Source organism: Mugil cephalus, chromosome 12 (genome assembly GCF_022458985.1).
Source record: "Mugil cephalus isolate CIBA_MC_2020 chromosome 12, CIBA_Mcephalus_1.1, whole genome shotgun sequence".
Classification (NCBI taxonomy): Eukaryota; Metazoa; Chordata; class Actinopteri; order Mugiliformes; family Mugilidae; genus Mugil; species Mugil cephalus.
Genome location: NC_061781.1, coordinates 27,339,707 through 27,354,633, shown reverse-complemented (window position 1 = coordinate 27,354,633; position 14,927 = coordinate 27,339,707). Strand labels below are relative to the sequence as shown.

The 14,927-nt window shown below is 47.7% G+C and overlaps 1 protein-coding gene across 3 annotated transcripts in view; it reads left to right on the top strand.

The window, feature by feature from the left end:
* Window positions 1–14,927, top strand: part of ttn.2 (titin, tandem duplicate 2) — a 179,079-nt gene that overhangs the window by 9,200 nt on the left and 154,952 nt on the right. For all 3 annotated transcript variants that reach the window (XM_047601647.1, XM_047601646.1, XM_047601645.1), the window contains exons 10-37: window positions 57–173; window positions 584–811; window positions 1,053–1,112; window positions 2,064–2,322; window positions 2,812–2,881; window positions 2,969–3,160; window positions 3,832–3,974; window positions 4,056–4,204; window positions 4,287–4,514; window positions 4,973–5,214; window positions 5,320–5,552; window positions 5,643–5,807; window positions 5,889–6,057; window positions 6,158–7,854; window positions 7,938–8,219; window positions 8,308–8,574; window positions 9,443–9,715; window positions 9,800–10,063; window positions 10,143–10,403; window positions 10,551–10,811; window positions 11,364–11,627; window positions 11,701–11,961; window positions 12,563–12,823; window positions 12,908–13,168; window positions 13,251–13,395; window positions 13,842–14,010; window positions 14,100–14,331; window positions 14,529–14,813. In XM_047601647.1, coding sequence (XP_047457603.1) covers window positions 57–173; window positions 584–811; window positions 1,053–1,112; window positions 2,064–2,322; window positions 2,812–2,881; window positions 2,969–3,160; window positions 3,832–3,974; window positions 4,056–4,204; window positions 4,287–4,514; window positions 4,973–5,214; window positions 5,320–5,552; window positions 5,643–5,807; window positions 5,889–6,057; window positions 6,158–7,854; window positions 7,938–8,219; window positions 8,308–8,574; window positions 9,443–9,715; window positions 9,800–10,063; window positions 10,143–10,403; window positions 10,551–10,811; window positions 11,364–11,627; window positions 11,701–11,961; window positions 12,563–12,823; window positions 12,908–13,168; window positions 13,251–13,395; window positions 13,842–14,010; window positions 14,100–14,331; window positions 14,529–14,813 — 7,438 coding nt within the window. The remainder of the gene's footprint in view (window positions 1–56; window positions 174–583; window positions 812–1,052; window positions 1,113–2,063; window positions 2,323–2,811; window positions 2,882–2,968; window positions 3,161–3,831; window positions 3,975–4,055; window positions 4,205–4,286; window positions 4,515–4,972; window positions 5,215–5,319; window positions 5,553–5,642; window positions 5,808–5,888; window positions 6,058–6,157; window positions 7,855–7,937; window positions 8,220–8,307; window positions 8,575–9,442; window positions 9,716–9,799; window positions 10,064–10,142; window positions 10,404–10,550; window positions 10,812–11,363; window positions 11,628–11,700; window positions 11,962–12,562; window positions 12,824–12,907; window positions 13,169–13,250; window positions 13,396–13,841; window positions 14,011–14,099; window positions 14,332–14,528; window positions 14,814–14,927) is intronic.

Sequence of the window (14,927 nt, the reverse complement as noted above, 5' to 3'; positions counted from 1 at the left end):
TTCGTGATGTTTACTTCAGCTTTCTTAACTCCTCCACACTCTGTTGGTCACTCCAGATACAGAGCCAGACCCAAACCTCCTCCCACGTGGATGCTGACGTCGTCGCTCCGTCTCCGCTTCCACATTTCACAGTTTCTAAAGTTTCTGTTCCCAAACACGAGCCTGGCTGCGAGGTAAGGCCGAGCCAGAACCAGAACCAGAACCAGACCCAGAACCAGATCCCCATCCCATCCTTAACATCTTAACTCACACGGTTCACTTCGTCACCCTAAAACATCACTGCTCCTCTGTGAGGCCGATCCACCGGGTTTCAACTAATCTCACCTCAGATCCACTGATGACGACTGAAAGACTAGAACTAAATCAGCGACTCTTTACCGTGGGAATGTTTGGTCTGTGTGTAAACTAGAAATAATCTAGGGGGAAGTAGCTGCTTCACTCTTTCTCTTCATGCTCTGGAGTCGTCGTTGATGTTTACATCGTCCCTGCCATCACTAAGACGTTGCTCCATCGCCGCCTCCCACTAATCCCAGCAAGCCATCTCTGTCGGTGGTTAATGTTGATGTTCTCGTTGGCCGGTCAGGTGTCCATCGCCGGCTCCGCCATCGCCACGCTGCACAAAGAGCTGTCCTCGCCGTCCTCTCCCCGGAGGATCATAAAACCTGTCAAGTCTCCGAGTCTGTCCCGCCGCTCGATGGAGGTGCGAGCGCCATCAGAGCCACCACCGTTCAGGGACATCAGATACCTGAGTCAGGTTGAGGGCGGGGCTTATGCAGTGAGTGAGGAAGAGTTTGAGGACTGGGAGCCTCAGGTTGGTCCTCCATCCACCTCCCCTACTTTAACCTCCCCCTGTGTGGACTTTCACATCTTCATCTTCACATCCTCAGCCAATCACACGCCGCCCTTCATCTCCCTCGTGAAGAACCCTCCTTCTCCTCCTCCTCGTCCTGTCTTCATTTCTCTGTCCTGTCTGCAGGGTTTTATCTGTCCTAACCTTCTGTCCTCACTGAGACGCTTTCTGTCTGATATTTAACTCTTCTGCTCTTCCTTAGGAGGCAGCGGCGGTTCCCACCAGAGCCCAGGAGCCCGTGGTTCCTCCCACTCTGATAGCCGTGAGTACTCCTGTCCACTTTCTGTTGTCCTCAGTCTGTCTCTCCACCTCCGTCTCCACATAAAGATCAGCTCCTTGTCTACTTTCATCTATTGTCGTCTTGAGTAAGGATGTCAAAATTTACATGGATTAATCCATCATCACGATATGATTAGTAATCTGAACCTAGAACGACTGTGAACGTGTCTCAGTTTGTCCAAGTAGCGTTAGCGTTAGCACCAGCTGATCCGGTAGTGACAGGCAGCAGAACCAACCCATAAAGATGGAAGACGCTAAACAGCACGTTGGTCCTCTCCATGGGACATTTGAGGACAAAGAAACCAAGAGGGACCAGTGGAGACACATAAAGTATCATCACACTCTGCAGGAAGGAGTTTTCTTTCCAGCTTCAAACAGCACATGAACCAAGCCAAGCATACGTTAGTCGGGGATTCTGCTAGCACTTGGGCTAACGCGGCTAACAGCTGGAGACAAACCAAGACAAACCAAGACAAAGACAAGCTGCCAATGCTGCTGCTAATATGTGTCCACTCCTGCAGCCACTGTTCACTGGGAGACACTGTTCTCAATAAGAAGCGTCAGCTCTCCTCTGGTTGGACAATGTCCACAAGTTAGTTTGTCTCCGTAGCAACAGGGACACATTCATGTGGACGCATGGTGGACAAAAAAAGACACAAAAAGTTGTTGAAACTGTTGAAGGTGTTTAATCAATACGTTAAGTGTTAATTAAATAGAGATTAAACAGGAATGAGATTTAATCTGATTAATCAGATTAAATCCACAGGAAGTCTGAGATTAATCTGATTAAGCATTTTTAATCGCACTAGTTTTGCGACTCGGAAACTCCAGGAGACCTGCGATTAGTTGACTGTTTTTATGAAGAAATATAGAAATCTCTGAAGGTTACTGAGGACCTCCCTAATAACATAGTGAATATGTTGCTTCTTTCCAGGGTTTAAAGAACCTGACGGTGACGGAGGGCGAGTCGGTGACTCTGGAGTGCCAGATCAGCGGTCACCCGGCCCCTGTCATCATGTGGTTCAGGGAGGACTACAAGATCGAGGCCTCCTTCGACTTCCAAATCAGCTACGAGAACGGATTTGCCCGGCTGGTAATCCGCGAGGCGTTTGCTGAAGACAGCGGCCGCTTCACCTGCACGGCCACCAACGAGGCGGGAACCGTCAGCACCTCCAGCTACCTGCTCGTCAAAGGTACCGGAGCTTGGACAGATGGACTGGGTGTCACCACTGATTCAGTGTCCATTCAGTTTATCAAGAACTGGTTACTGGTTGGTTTGTGGTATCTCCTCCATCTTCTTCAGTTTTTTTCATGTTGTTTTTCATGAGTTTGTGGAGTTCTTCTCTGTTGTCAGACTCTTTGAATCAATTCAGAGTCTGAGCTTCTATCATGATCTGGATCAAACATGGACTTATCTCATTGTCTTGTGAGAATTTTTGCACAATACCAGATTTCTGTGAATTGATATCAGCCAAAACTCCCACTCCTTAGCTTTACTTTCCTGGCAAAGACGAAACATTAAAGACACACATTCTATCCTTTTGGAAAAATGATTTCAAATAAAGTTTTTGGAGATGATGCAGAGAGATGAACATAAAGTCCAGTTGTTGGAGTTTCAACTTGTTCTTTGATAGACGTGTTATTGGTTTTATAAAAAGTGACGGAGCCTTGACTTCCTACAGTGTCAGAGGAAATCGAGAGCAGAGAGGAGACGACGGCTGTGACTGAAGTTGGGATTAAACAAACGAAAATGTGAGTAGTTAAAGTCAGACGTTTTTCTACCTGTCGGTCCGGTGACGTCTGCATGGCCACTGAGGTTGATCGAGTGTTTCTCATCAGTGTTGAGATGAAGGAGCAGGTGGTGGAGGAGGTGGCCGCAGGAGAATCCGTCGCTCCCTTCTTCATCAGGAAACCCAGCGTCCAGAAGCTGGTGGAGGGAGGAAGCGTTGTGTTTGACTGTCAGGTCGGAGGAAACCCTAAACCTCACGTGATATGGAAGAAGAGCGGCGTACCGCTCACCACTGGATACAGGTATACATTCAAAACATTAACTAGCACAAGCTATTAGCAGCAGCTAACAATGGGATGTACCAGACAAACATGAAATGATGGATTTACTGTCCTGTCTCCATTCATCATGTTCAGTAGATGATTGCTGTGTCACCATCTCTGGTCAACATGATTATTGTAAAAATAAAATCTGCTGACTGACATAATAATCACCAAAACCTTTTTCAGCTTTTCTTTTTAATTTGATAAATGAACTTCAACTTCAGTGGGATCACAATTAGCATCACCATTAGCATCTGGCCTAGAGAGTCTCTGGCCATCAACCCACACTCAGGCTAAACTAAACTTGCTGGGATCTAGATACTGACGCTGTTCTCTGGTTGGGATGCTCATTCATGGCAGCTGTTGCTGCAGTGGGTCGTTTAATTGTTAGCAAGAGTCAGCTCGCTGGTGTTTGTTTAAGGAATGATATGTTCTGGGAAATCAGCTAATCCCTTGATTGACTTACCACCAAATATAATTAACTGTCACTATTAATCAGCCCTAATTGAACTAGGTGAGAGCTCATCATGAGTTGATTGTCATCAAATGAGTTGGTTGTTTGTCTGGATTTCTATAGCTGTATAGATAATCAGGTTCAGCTTCAGGTTGCTGCTGTCCTTGTGATGGTGGTTGTACGTTTTTGTCATCAGATATAAAGTTGCCTACAAGAAGGAGACTGGAGAGTGCAGACTAGAGATTTCCATGACCTTCGCTGATGATGCTGGAGAATACTCCGTCTTCATTAAGAATCCTCACGGAGAAGCGTCAGCCTCCGCTGGCCTGCTGGAGGAAGGTACACTCATTTCACTTTAGCTTAAACCATGTTAAAGTGTTGAGGAAAGTCCAGCGGTTCACAGTGTTTGTGTTTTTACAGAGGAATATGACGCGTACATGAAGCAGCATGATGTCACGTATAAAACAGAAGTGACAACAACGGTGGTTCAGGAACCCTCTGTGGTCGTGACTCAGTACGAGCTGGAGCAGAGGAGGACGACGACTCCAATGAGCTTCGTCTCAGAAACGGTACTTTCCTTTTAAACATACGTAGCTCCACAGTTTAAAAGTCAGTTCATGTTCAGTGTTTACCCTCCTTCTCCTTCTGCAGGAGTTCCTCATTTCAGCATTTGAAGAGAGGATCATCCAGGAGATCGAGCTTCGTATCATGAGGATCACCTACAGAGAGCTGATGGTTGAGGATGGAGAGCTGGTGGTGACTGTAGCCGAGGAGGAGGCCGTTCAGCCGGCCTTTGACACACCAGTCAAAAACTACAGGATCGCGGAGGGAATGGGCGTCACGTTCCACTGCAAGATGTCTGGAAGCCCACTGCCGAAGGTACCGAGACACAAGGAGAGGGTTGAAGATGATAAAGAAAGCTAGAAACTAAGGATGGCCCGATCAGTATCGTCTTCAGCTGGTCCTGATGTTTTGTAGTTATTTATTTGAGGTCTGTCGTAAACCAAAACCCCACTCCTGTAGCATCAAAACGTTTTTCTGTTTTAATGCCGTTGCCAATCATCACAGCCACCAAGAAGAAGAAGACAAACTAGAGTTCAGTGTCTAACCAGGTGTGCAGTGAAGTGATTAAGGTGTTAGTCAGTAACTAGTGTGATGTGGATGTGTGGTGAGGTGGTAGTAGGAGATCATCTAAACAGAATCATGGAAGACATTAGGAAGCTAGAAGCGACCAACTGTAGGACAATTAACATCAGAGAGGGAGTCTCTAAAAGATCCTTCTAGAAACCCTTTAACTTTTATGTTGGTGTATGTCACAACCTCCTGTCCTCTGTCAGATTGCCTGGTACAAAGATGGTCAGCGCATCAGGCCTGGAGGCCGCTACCAGATGGAGGTTCTCCAGGACGGACGAGCCAGCCTACGTCTGCCTGTCGTGCTACCGGAGGATGAAGGCGTGTACACCGCCTTCGCCACCAACATGAAGGGAAACGCCGTCAGCTCTGGGAAGCTCTACGTGGAGCCGTCTGGAGCTGTAACACCTCAGAGATATACACCACAGCCGGCAGTGCAGAGGATCAGGTAAGAGGTCATGAGTGAAAGCCGTTGTAGCTACAGATGTTTCACAGACCTTTTTCATTTTATGATTTAATAACTGACCTGCCAACCTGGTTGCTTTCATATCAGGTCCACATCTCCTCGTTCTCTGAGTCGCTCACCTGGACGTTCTGCCAGCCGTTCTCCTGCACGTTCTCCGGCCCGACGGCTCGATGAGACCGACGAGGCTCAGCTGGAAAGACTCTACAAACCCGTGTTCGTCATGAAGCCTTCTTCAATTAAATGCTCTGAGGGGCAAACAGCCAGATTTGACCTGAAGGTCGTCGGCAGACCGATGCCAGACACATACTGGTTCCACAACGGTGAGAAAAAACGTTCAGCATGCTCTAAGAATCTATCTAAGAACCTGTCACTGCAGACACTTTAAAATCAGTTTATCCTCCTCATCTCAGGACAACAAGTGGTCAACGACTACACTCACAAGATAGTGATTAAAGAGGATGGTGTTCAGTCCCTGATCATCGTCCCGGCCATGCCACAGGACTCTGGAGAGTGGACGGTCGTCGCTCAGAACAGAGCTGGACGGACGTCTGTCTCTGTAACTCTTAATGTTGACGGTAAGTCAACATTTATTTATTTTAAAGGATCAAAAGACTTTTGTTCAGCTTGAAAACATCATTAAATCTTTGTTTCTATAGCTCGTGAAAGCCTGGCACGTCCTCAGTTCACTAATAAGCTGAAGAACATCACAGTGAAGCAGGGCACCCTGGTTGAACTGGCTGTCAAAGCCATTGGAAACCCCCTGCCTGACATCGTCTGGCTGAAAAACAGCGATATTATCACTCCACAGAAACACCCACACATCAAGTATGCATCTTTACCTTCAATTAGGAATCGTTTTCCAACTTTTAGTTTCATGTAGATGAAGATGTGTTAATCAACGTATTTGATTGGTGGCTTATTTCAGGATTGAAGGAACGAAAGGAGAAGCCAAATTCCAGATTCCCTCATCAGCCGGCTCTGACAGTGCCTGGTACACTGCTACAGCCATCAACAAGGCCGGCAGAGACACCACGCGCTGCAGAGTCAACGTGGAGGTGGATTTCACTGCCCCTCAAGCTGAGAGGAAGCTCATCATCACCAAAGGAACCTACAAAGCCAAAGAGATCGCAGCACCTGAGCTGGAGCCTCTTCATCTGCGATATGGCCAGGAGCAGTGGGAGGAGGGCGACCTTTACGACAAAGAGAAGCAGCAGAAACCACAGTTCAAGAAAAAGCTGACCTCTATCAGAATGAAGAGGTTCGGTCCAGCTCACTTTGAGTGCAGACTGACTCCCATCGGTGACCCCACCATGGTGGTGGAGTGGCTACATGACGGCAAACCACTGGCTGCTGCTAACAGGCTGCGTATGGTCAATGAATTTGGTTACTGCAGCCTCGACTATGAAGTTGCTTACGCCAGAGACAGCGGCGTCATCACCTGCAGAGCAACCAACAAGTTTGGAGTCGACCAGACCTCGGCAACCCTGATCGTCAAGGACGAGAAGGGTCTTGTGGAGGAAACACAACTTCCTGAAGGAAGAAAGGGAACGTACAGGATGGATGACATTGAACGCATGGCTCATGAAGGAGGACCTGCTGGAGTCAGCACCGATGAGGAAAGTGAAAAGACAAAACCTGAGATTGTCCTTCTTCCAGAACCAGCCAGAGTCCTGGAAGGAGATGTTGCCCGATTCCGCTGCAGAGTGACCGGTTATCCAGCACCAAAGGTTAACTGGTACCTGAACGGACAACTCATCCGCAAAAGCAAGAGATACCGACTTCGTTATGATGGTATTTACTATCTGGAGATTGTCGACATCAAGTCCTATGACTCTGGAGAGGTCAGGGTGGTTGCAGACAATCCTTTAGGCACAACAGAGCACACTGTGAAGCTGGAGATCCAACAGAAGGAGGATTTCAGGTCCGTACTGCGTCGGGCTCCAGAACCGAAGGCTGCTGAGGCTGCACACGAGCCTGGCAGAGTTGGATTTGACGTCGTCAAGGTGGACCGTCCTGGCGAGACCGCACAGGACAGAGAAGTTGTCAAGCTGCGTAAGACACAGAGAATCGTTCATGAGAAAACCACTGAGGAAACAGAGGAGCTGAGGAGCAAATTCAAACGCAGAACAGAGGAAGGTTTCTATGAGTCCATCTCCGCTGTGGAGTTCAAATCTCGTAAGAGGGACGACTCCTATGAAGACCTGCTGAAGAAGACGAAGGAGGAGCTTCTCCACCACTTGAAAGAGAAAGAAGAGGCAGAAAGAAAGAGACTGGAGGAACAAGGACAAGTCACCATACCCACAATCAAACCAGAGAGAGTCCAGCTCTCCCCAAGCATGGAAGCTCCCAAGATCCTGGAACGCATCACAAGCAAGACCGCTGCTCCGATGGACGAGGTTCGCTTCAGAGTCAGAGTTGTCGGCAGACCAGAACCAGAGTGTCAGTGGTTCAAGAACGGCATCCAGCTGGAGAAGACTGACCGGGTCTACTGGTACTGGCCTGAGGACCACGTTTGTGAGCTGGTGATCAGAGACGTCACAGCAGAGGACTCTGCTAGCATCATGGTCAAAGCTGTGAATGTCGCTGGGGAGGCCTCTAGCCACGCCTTCCTGCTGGTGCAAGGTGCAGACCTCATAATTCAGGAACTCATTGTCCATGACCTGATCTATCGCATGACATCTCACGTTATATCTTTTTCTTTGCAGCTAAGACAGCGATTACCTTCACCCAGAATCTGGAGGACACCAACGGTAATGAGAAGGACACCATGGTGACCTTTGAATGTGAAACCAATGAGCCTTTTGTTAAAGTCAAATGGCTGAAGAACAATATGGAGATCTTCTCTGGAGACAAATACAGGATGCACTCTGACAGGAAGGTCCACTTTCTGTCTGTGCTGATGATTGAAATGAAGGATGATGCAGAATACACTTGCGTAACTGTAGAGGACGAGAACGTCAGGACCAGCGCCAGGCTCCACGTAGAAGGTGATAATCTAGAGTCTTCTCATTTATCTTGTTTTATTTGTTGCTGTTTGGGGCGAGTGGGGGTTCATCTTTATTGTTCTGGGTCCAGGTGCTGCCCTGGAGCTCATCAAACACCTGGAGAACATCGAGGTTCCTGAGACATACGCCGGAGAGTTTGAAGTGGAGCTCTCTCGTGAAGATGCCGAGGGCAGTTGGTTCTTTGGAGAAAAGGAACTCTCTCCCAGCAGTAAATATATCATGTCCTCCCGACGAGGAAGACACTCTCTGTCCGTAAAGGATGTCAAGAAGGAGGACCAGGGCAAATATACCTTCGTATGTGGAGATCTGAGATCCAGTGCCTCATTGAAGATGAAACGTAAGCTTAAAAGTTGATCCTGACAGTTTTCTTTTAGCAGATTTCTCAACAGTTACCTCCTTCAGAAGTAGATTTGTAAGTTGTGCAAAGATGTTCTAGTTTGACGAATGGATGGAGACAGATGCTGAATTTCCTTTGTCCTTTCTGGGACTCGTAAACAGAAGCAACACTTTCAGCCTCGCCAATAGCATAGCAAAATAAGCATGTATGCCTCAGAGCAAATTCCTTGCACCTGATGATCGTTCAGCTGATTTCAGGCAAATCTTATCAAATCATCGAGTTACCACAGAAATTAAAACTACCTCCACAGTCCCCACACTTATGAACATAGTTGTCATCACACTTCTGTTAACCCCAGTAAAGACCCAACACACTTCTTCAGCTATCACCCTTTCTCATTAATAAACACTGACCTTAACTCTTTAGAACCAAGCACAGTTTGATTACTCTAATTATGTCACGGTTTGCACTATTGGAGGAATTTCAGCAGTTTCTGAAACTGACACGTTTTGCTTTTGTTATGCCCCTCCGCACGTCCACTGGCAGCTGTGCCTACTGAGGTAGTTCACCACCACCAGGGTGTGACTGTGTGAGCGAATGAATAATGCATACAATTGCAGGCGCTTCGAGCATCTAAAAATTGAAAAGCAATTTATAAAACCAATGCATTATCATTATTGTTATTCATTATAGTCATTTTACTTGTGCCTCTTCCCCTCATAACATGCAGTCAACCATAATTAACTGCTAGCTACAAACAGGACATCTTCTTAGCTTTTTATTCTTAAAACAACCAAAGAAACAGAAAAACATTTTGAGTCTTAGGTGTCGACGGTTTAGTTCCTTCACATTGTTCCTCTACCTCCAGTCCGGCCTGTGACCCTGATGCAGCCTCTGACCGACCTCACGGTCTGTGAGGGGGACATCGCTCAGCTGGAGGTCAGGTTTTCCCAGGAGAACGTGGAGGGAACCTGGATGAAGAACGGCCAGGCCATCTCTGCCTCCGACCGTGTCCACATCGTCATTGATAAACTCGTCCACAAGCTGCTGGTGGAGAACGTCAGCAGAGACGATGCTGCTTCCTACTCCTTCGTTGTTCCTGCTCAGGATATCTCCACCTCAGGAAAACTCAACATTCAGAGTAAGAGACAGAACTGACGTCGAAGCAGAACTCTGATCATCACTCCCAACGTTTCGATCGTCATCTATTTGTCTTTCCTTTTAGCTATCGACATTGTGGTGCCGCTGAAGGACGTGTCCTCCATTGAAGGCACCAAAGCAGTCCTGGAGGCCAAGATCTCTGCCCAGGACATCAGCTCTGTCAAATGGTACCACAACGACAAGCCTCTGACACCCAGCGACAGAATCCACGCGGTGGCGAAGGGAGCCAAGCAGCGCCTGGTCTTCTCCAGGACCTATGCCTCCGATGAAGGACGCTACAAACTTGTGGTTGGCAAAGTTGACAGCAGCTGCAGCTTGACCATCGAACGTGAGACTGCTTTAGATTTCTTCACATCTTGTTTTTCAGTTTTTGATTTCATGATCTAACCTCGTCGCTGTGCTTTCAGAGGTCCACATCGTGAAGCACATGGAGGACAAAGTCTGCTCTGAGTCCCAGAACGTCACCTTTAACGTGGAGGTGTCTCACCCTGGAATCGACCCAGTCTGGACGTTCAGGAACCAGCAGCTCAAAGCTGGACCCAAACACAAGATGGAGTCCAAGGGGACGGCTCACTCTCTGACCATCATCGACACAATGAAGGATGAGGAGGGCCAGTACATGTTCCACGCCGGAGAAAAGACTTCCAGCGCCAAGCTCACCGTGTCTGGTACCAGTCAACACTTAAAATAACAATAACCTCCAGTCCAGTTGTCTTTGTTCCAGCTTGTTTTTCAGTTGTTTCTTGAAACTTTAAAAGTCGCAGTCCTTCTGACAGGAAAAAGTTGGTATTGATGATTTCCTGTTCTGCCACCAGGTGGCGCCATCACACGACCACTGCAGGATGTTACGGTGGCGGAGTCTCAGACCGCCGAGTTTGAGTGCGAAGTCGCCAACGCCAATGCTGAGGGCCGGTGGCTGAAGGAGGGCCAACCTGTGGACTTCAACGAGAACGTGGTGAGCCAAGTGAATGGCGCCGTCAGACGTCTCGTCATCGTCATCACCAGACCACAGGACGTCGGAGAGTACACCTACCAGGTGGCCAACTCCAAAACCATGGCTAACCTCAGGGTGGAGGGTAAGTAGCAGCCTCCATGTTATCAGAAAACAGACCATAAATCCAAACCAGCGTCGCTCAGACCTTTAATGAACGGATCACACCAGCTCCAGGTCCTCCTCCGGGAGTCGCATCCACAGTCTGAATCCTAGAATCTGATCTCTTTCTCTAAACTCCTAACCCTCTTGAAAGTCCTCCTCCCTGCTCTGAACACATCTCACCTTAGAACATCGTTTAGGAACCTTTTATCTTTACCTCCATCTACTCTACACTTGGAGGGAAACTCCTAGAAAACATCAGGGCTCTAAGAGTTTGTCCACTAGGATCAACTCTTTGCTTTAATACTCTTTAGGAATATGTCCCTGGACTTTAAGCTGGACAGGTTCTAACGGTCTGAATGGAGCCTCATAAGTACCTGACACAAATGTTCACAAGAAATGATAATAACAACAAGAGAAACCTGAGGCCAGACTTCTATGAATCTAATGAAGAAAACTAATAAAGCTTTTAAAGAGGACAGAGAAATGAAACTCCAGATGTTTGTTGTGCCAACGCTTGTTTTTCTGGCTGCAGCCGTGAAGATGAAGAAGACTCTGAGGAACCAGACGGTGACGGAGACCCAGGAGGCTGTGTTCTCTCTGGAGCTGACCCATCCGGACGTGAAGGGGTCCCAGTGGATCAAGAACGGCGTGGAGCTTGAGAACAGCGACAAGTACGAGATCACGTCGGATGGCGTGGTCCACACACTGAAGGTGAAGAACTGCAACACCCAGGACGAGTCGGTTTACTCCTTCAAACTGGGGAAACTGTCGGCCAACGCCAGACTCAACGTGGAGAGTGAGTGTCTCAGCTGCAGTCCGATGAAATCCTCCAGGTCTTTCTCCTCCTCTAACGTTTGATTCATCCACAGCCATCAAGATTGTGAAGAAGATAAAGGACGTGACATCTCTGCTGCACGGCACCGCCTCCTTCGAAATGAGCCTGTCCCACGACAACATCCCCGTCAGGTGGATGTTCAGAGGCACTGAGCTCAAGTCCAGCGAAAACTGTAAAATTGTGTCTGAGAGGAAAGCTCACAAACTGACGCTGCAGAACGTCAACGACAGCCACGCCGGAGAGTACACGGCCATAGTGGGACACCTACAGTGCAGCGCCACGCTCACCGTGGAGGGTTCGTCTTTCACAAATCACTATTGACAAAACAGATGTATGAAGAGCAGACATCAAGTTAATCCTGTTATAGTCACTTTTTTATTTATTTATTGACTTTTCGAAATGAAAACATAGACTTTCTAAAAATGTCCTAAGATGTTTTATTAATTTATGTTCATTTTTTGATATTCTAACTTAAAATATTAAAAATAACAATATATTATTAATTACTAATAATTAGGTGGAAACGTAATTGTCAAAATTAAATTTCAAGATTCCTTTTTTGTCAGTTTCCCTAAATGTTCATAGGATACTGAAAAAAAAGACAACATTTCTCTCTCTCTCTCACACATAAGAAATAATACAGATTAAAAAATGAAATGAACGAAATGGACTTTCTGGATTTAGAGAAAATTATAGTAAAGAAATAAAACCTGCCCAATATACAACAGGACAATATACGGTTACAGTTTTACCACATAATTATTAGTAATAAATAATATATTATTTATTTAATTGTATTTGTTACTTTCTTTAGGTTTATTGCTTATTCCATTAAAGGTGTGATCTGTGATGTGTTATTCTCAGATTTAATGACACATTTCTTGTTTCTCTTGCAGCTCTGCGAGTCACCAAACCCATGAAGAGCGTCGAGCTCCCAGAGACTCAGGTGGCCACGTTCGAGTGTGAAGTCTCTCACTTCAACGTCCCGTCCACCTGGCTGAAGGACGGCGTGGAGATCGAGATGAGCGAGAAGTTCAGGATTGTGGTTCAGGGGAAACTCCATCAGCTGAAGATCATGAACACCAGCACTCAGGACTCTGCAGAATACACGTTTGTCTGCGGCAACGACCGAGTCTCAGCCACACTCACCGTCAGCCGTAAGAACTCATGAATGATGAAACCTTTCCTCACATTTTGCCTCCAGGTTTGTTCTCTTCTCACCAGCCTGTTCCTCTCAACAGCCGTCCTCATCACCTCCATGCTGAAGGACCTGAACGCTCAGGAGAGAGACACCATCACCTTCGAGGTCACCGTCAACTATGAGGGAATCACCTACAAGTGGCTGAAGAACGGCGTGGAGGTCAAGTCCTCGGACCGATGCCAGGTCCGCAGCCGGCAGCTCACGCACTCACTCACCATCAGAAACGTCCACTTTGGAGACGGGGGAGAGTACCAGTTCGTGGCCGGTTCCGCTGCCAGTGCTGCCAACCTGTTCGTGGAAGGTAACCTGCTTCAATGATTGCGATGATTCATTGACTCCTTTAAAAGTTTAAATCTCACTCTGGACGAAACTTCTGCTTTCAGCTCGTTTGATTGAATTCACCAAGAAGATTAAGGACATAAAGATCACAGAGAAGAAGAAGGCAATCTTTGAGTGTGAGGTTTCTGAGCCCAACATCCAAGTGATGTGGATGAAGGACGGACAGGAGCTGGACGCGTCCGAGGAAAGGTGGGTCAGCCCTAGTCTGTGGAAATCGAGGACGCCGTGACGGCTCCTCAAAGCATGTGGAGCCCCCCCGGTGGCTGGCTGGTCGTATAAGCCCCGCCTCCTCTATGTTGGTGGGCAGGACTAAAGTACATGTCACATCCTTTTTAGGTAGTTAACATAATGCTGATGCTGATGTGTGAAAGCTACTAAATGAGAACAGACCTCAGTGAGAGTGATTAGCTAGCTAGCTACGTTAGCATTTATAAAGTGTGAAGTAATGATGGAGCAGGATTTAAATGTTGTTAGTAACTGGTGGAGGTGGAGCAGAGAGCAGAGTCAACAGGATCATCCAGAACCTCGATCCACATCTAGACCAACAAGCAGGAGGCGGAGGAGACACGGCGGCCATCTTGGCTCTACAGCCTATGATCTGGACATGGAGCTGAAGCAGTTTCGTCTCTTCTCAGGTACATTGTGACAGCTGAGAAGTTCGTCCACCGCCTGATGATCCAGACAGTCCGGATGTCTGATGCTGGAGAGTACTCGGTGGTGGCCGGGTCCAGTGTCTCCAAGGCTCAGCTGATTGTGGAGGGTCGCGACATCCGGATCTCTGAACCAGCTGAGAGAGAAATCACAGTGAGACCCTTGAATCAGTTCCTGTCGGGAAGTCTTGCTCTCCCCAGAGGTTGCAGTGTTTCAAACCCAAATCTGAATCCTGTCTTCAGGTTCTGGAGAAACACAGAGCAACCTTCGAGTTTGAGGTGAGCGAGGATGATGTGGAGGGTCGCTGGCTGAGGAACGGCGTGGAGATCCAGTTCTCAGTGGAGGAGAGGTTTAACTACGTGGCGATCAGGAAGCTGCACCGCCTCACCATCTCTGAGACGTACAGGAGCGACGCCGGGGAGTACACCTTCATCGCTGGCAAGAACAGGAGCACCATGCACCTACGGGTCAACAGTAAGTCCAACAGGAAACAAGTCAGTGGAGATGTTAAATCATCCTTAATGTTCAGACGGTTAACACGGAAATATGACGAGGCAGAACAAGACAATAGATTCAATAAGAGACATCACAAGATGAGTCCTGACATTAGACAAAAAACGAAATACGAATTATTATACTGACTCCTCTCCTTTGTTTCCATCCTGCTTCAGTCCCAGAACCTCCTCAGATCCTCCGTCACATGGAGCCTCAGTCGGTGGAGGCTGGGAAGCCGGCTCGCTTCTCGGTGCAGGTGAGCGGCGTTCCTCCGCCACAGGTCTTCTGGTACAAGAACTCCCAGGCTCTGTCTCCAGGCTTTAAGTGCAAGTTCCTGCATGACGGCGCCGAGCACACGCTGCTGCTGATTGAGGTCTTCCCCGAGGACGCCGCCGTCTACAACTGCGAGGCCAAGAACGACTATGGAGCCGCCACCAGCACCGCCGCTCTGAACGTGGAGGGTAAGACCCTGAGAGTCACTGCTGCAGGAGGTCGACAGCTGAGACGATAGGGACGGGTTTAACACTTCACAAGCTCTCATTGAAATACTTGGAAATTCTAAATTTCAGCCTAAA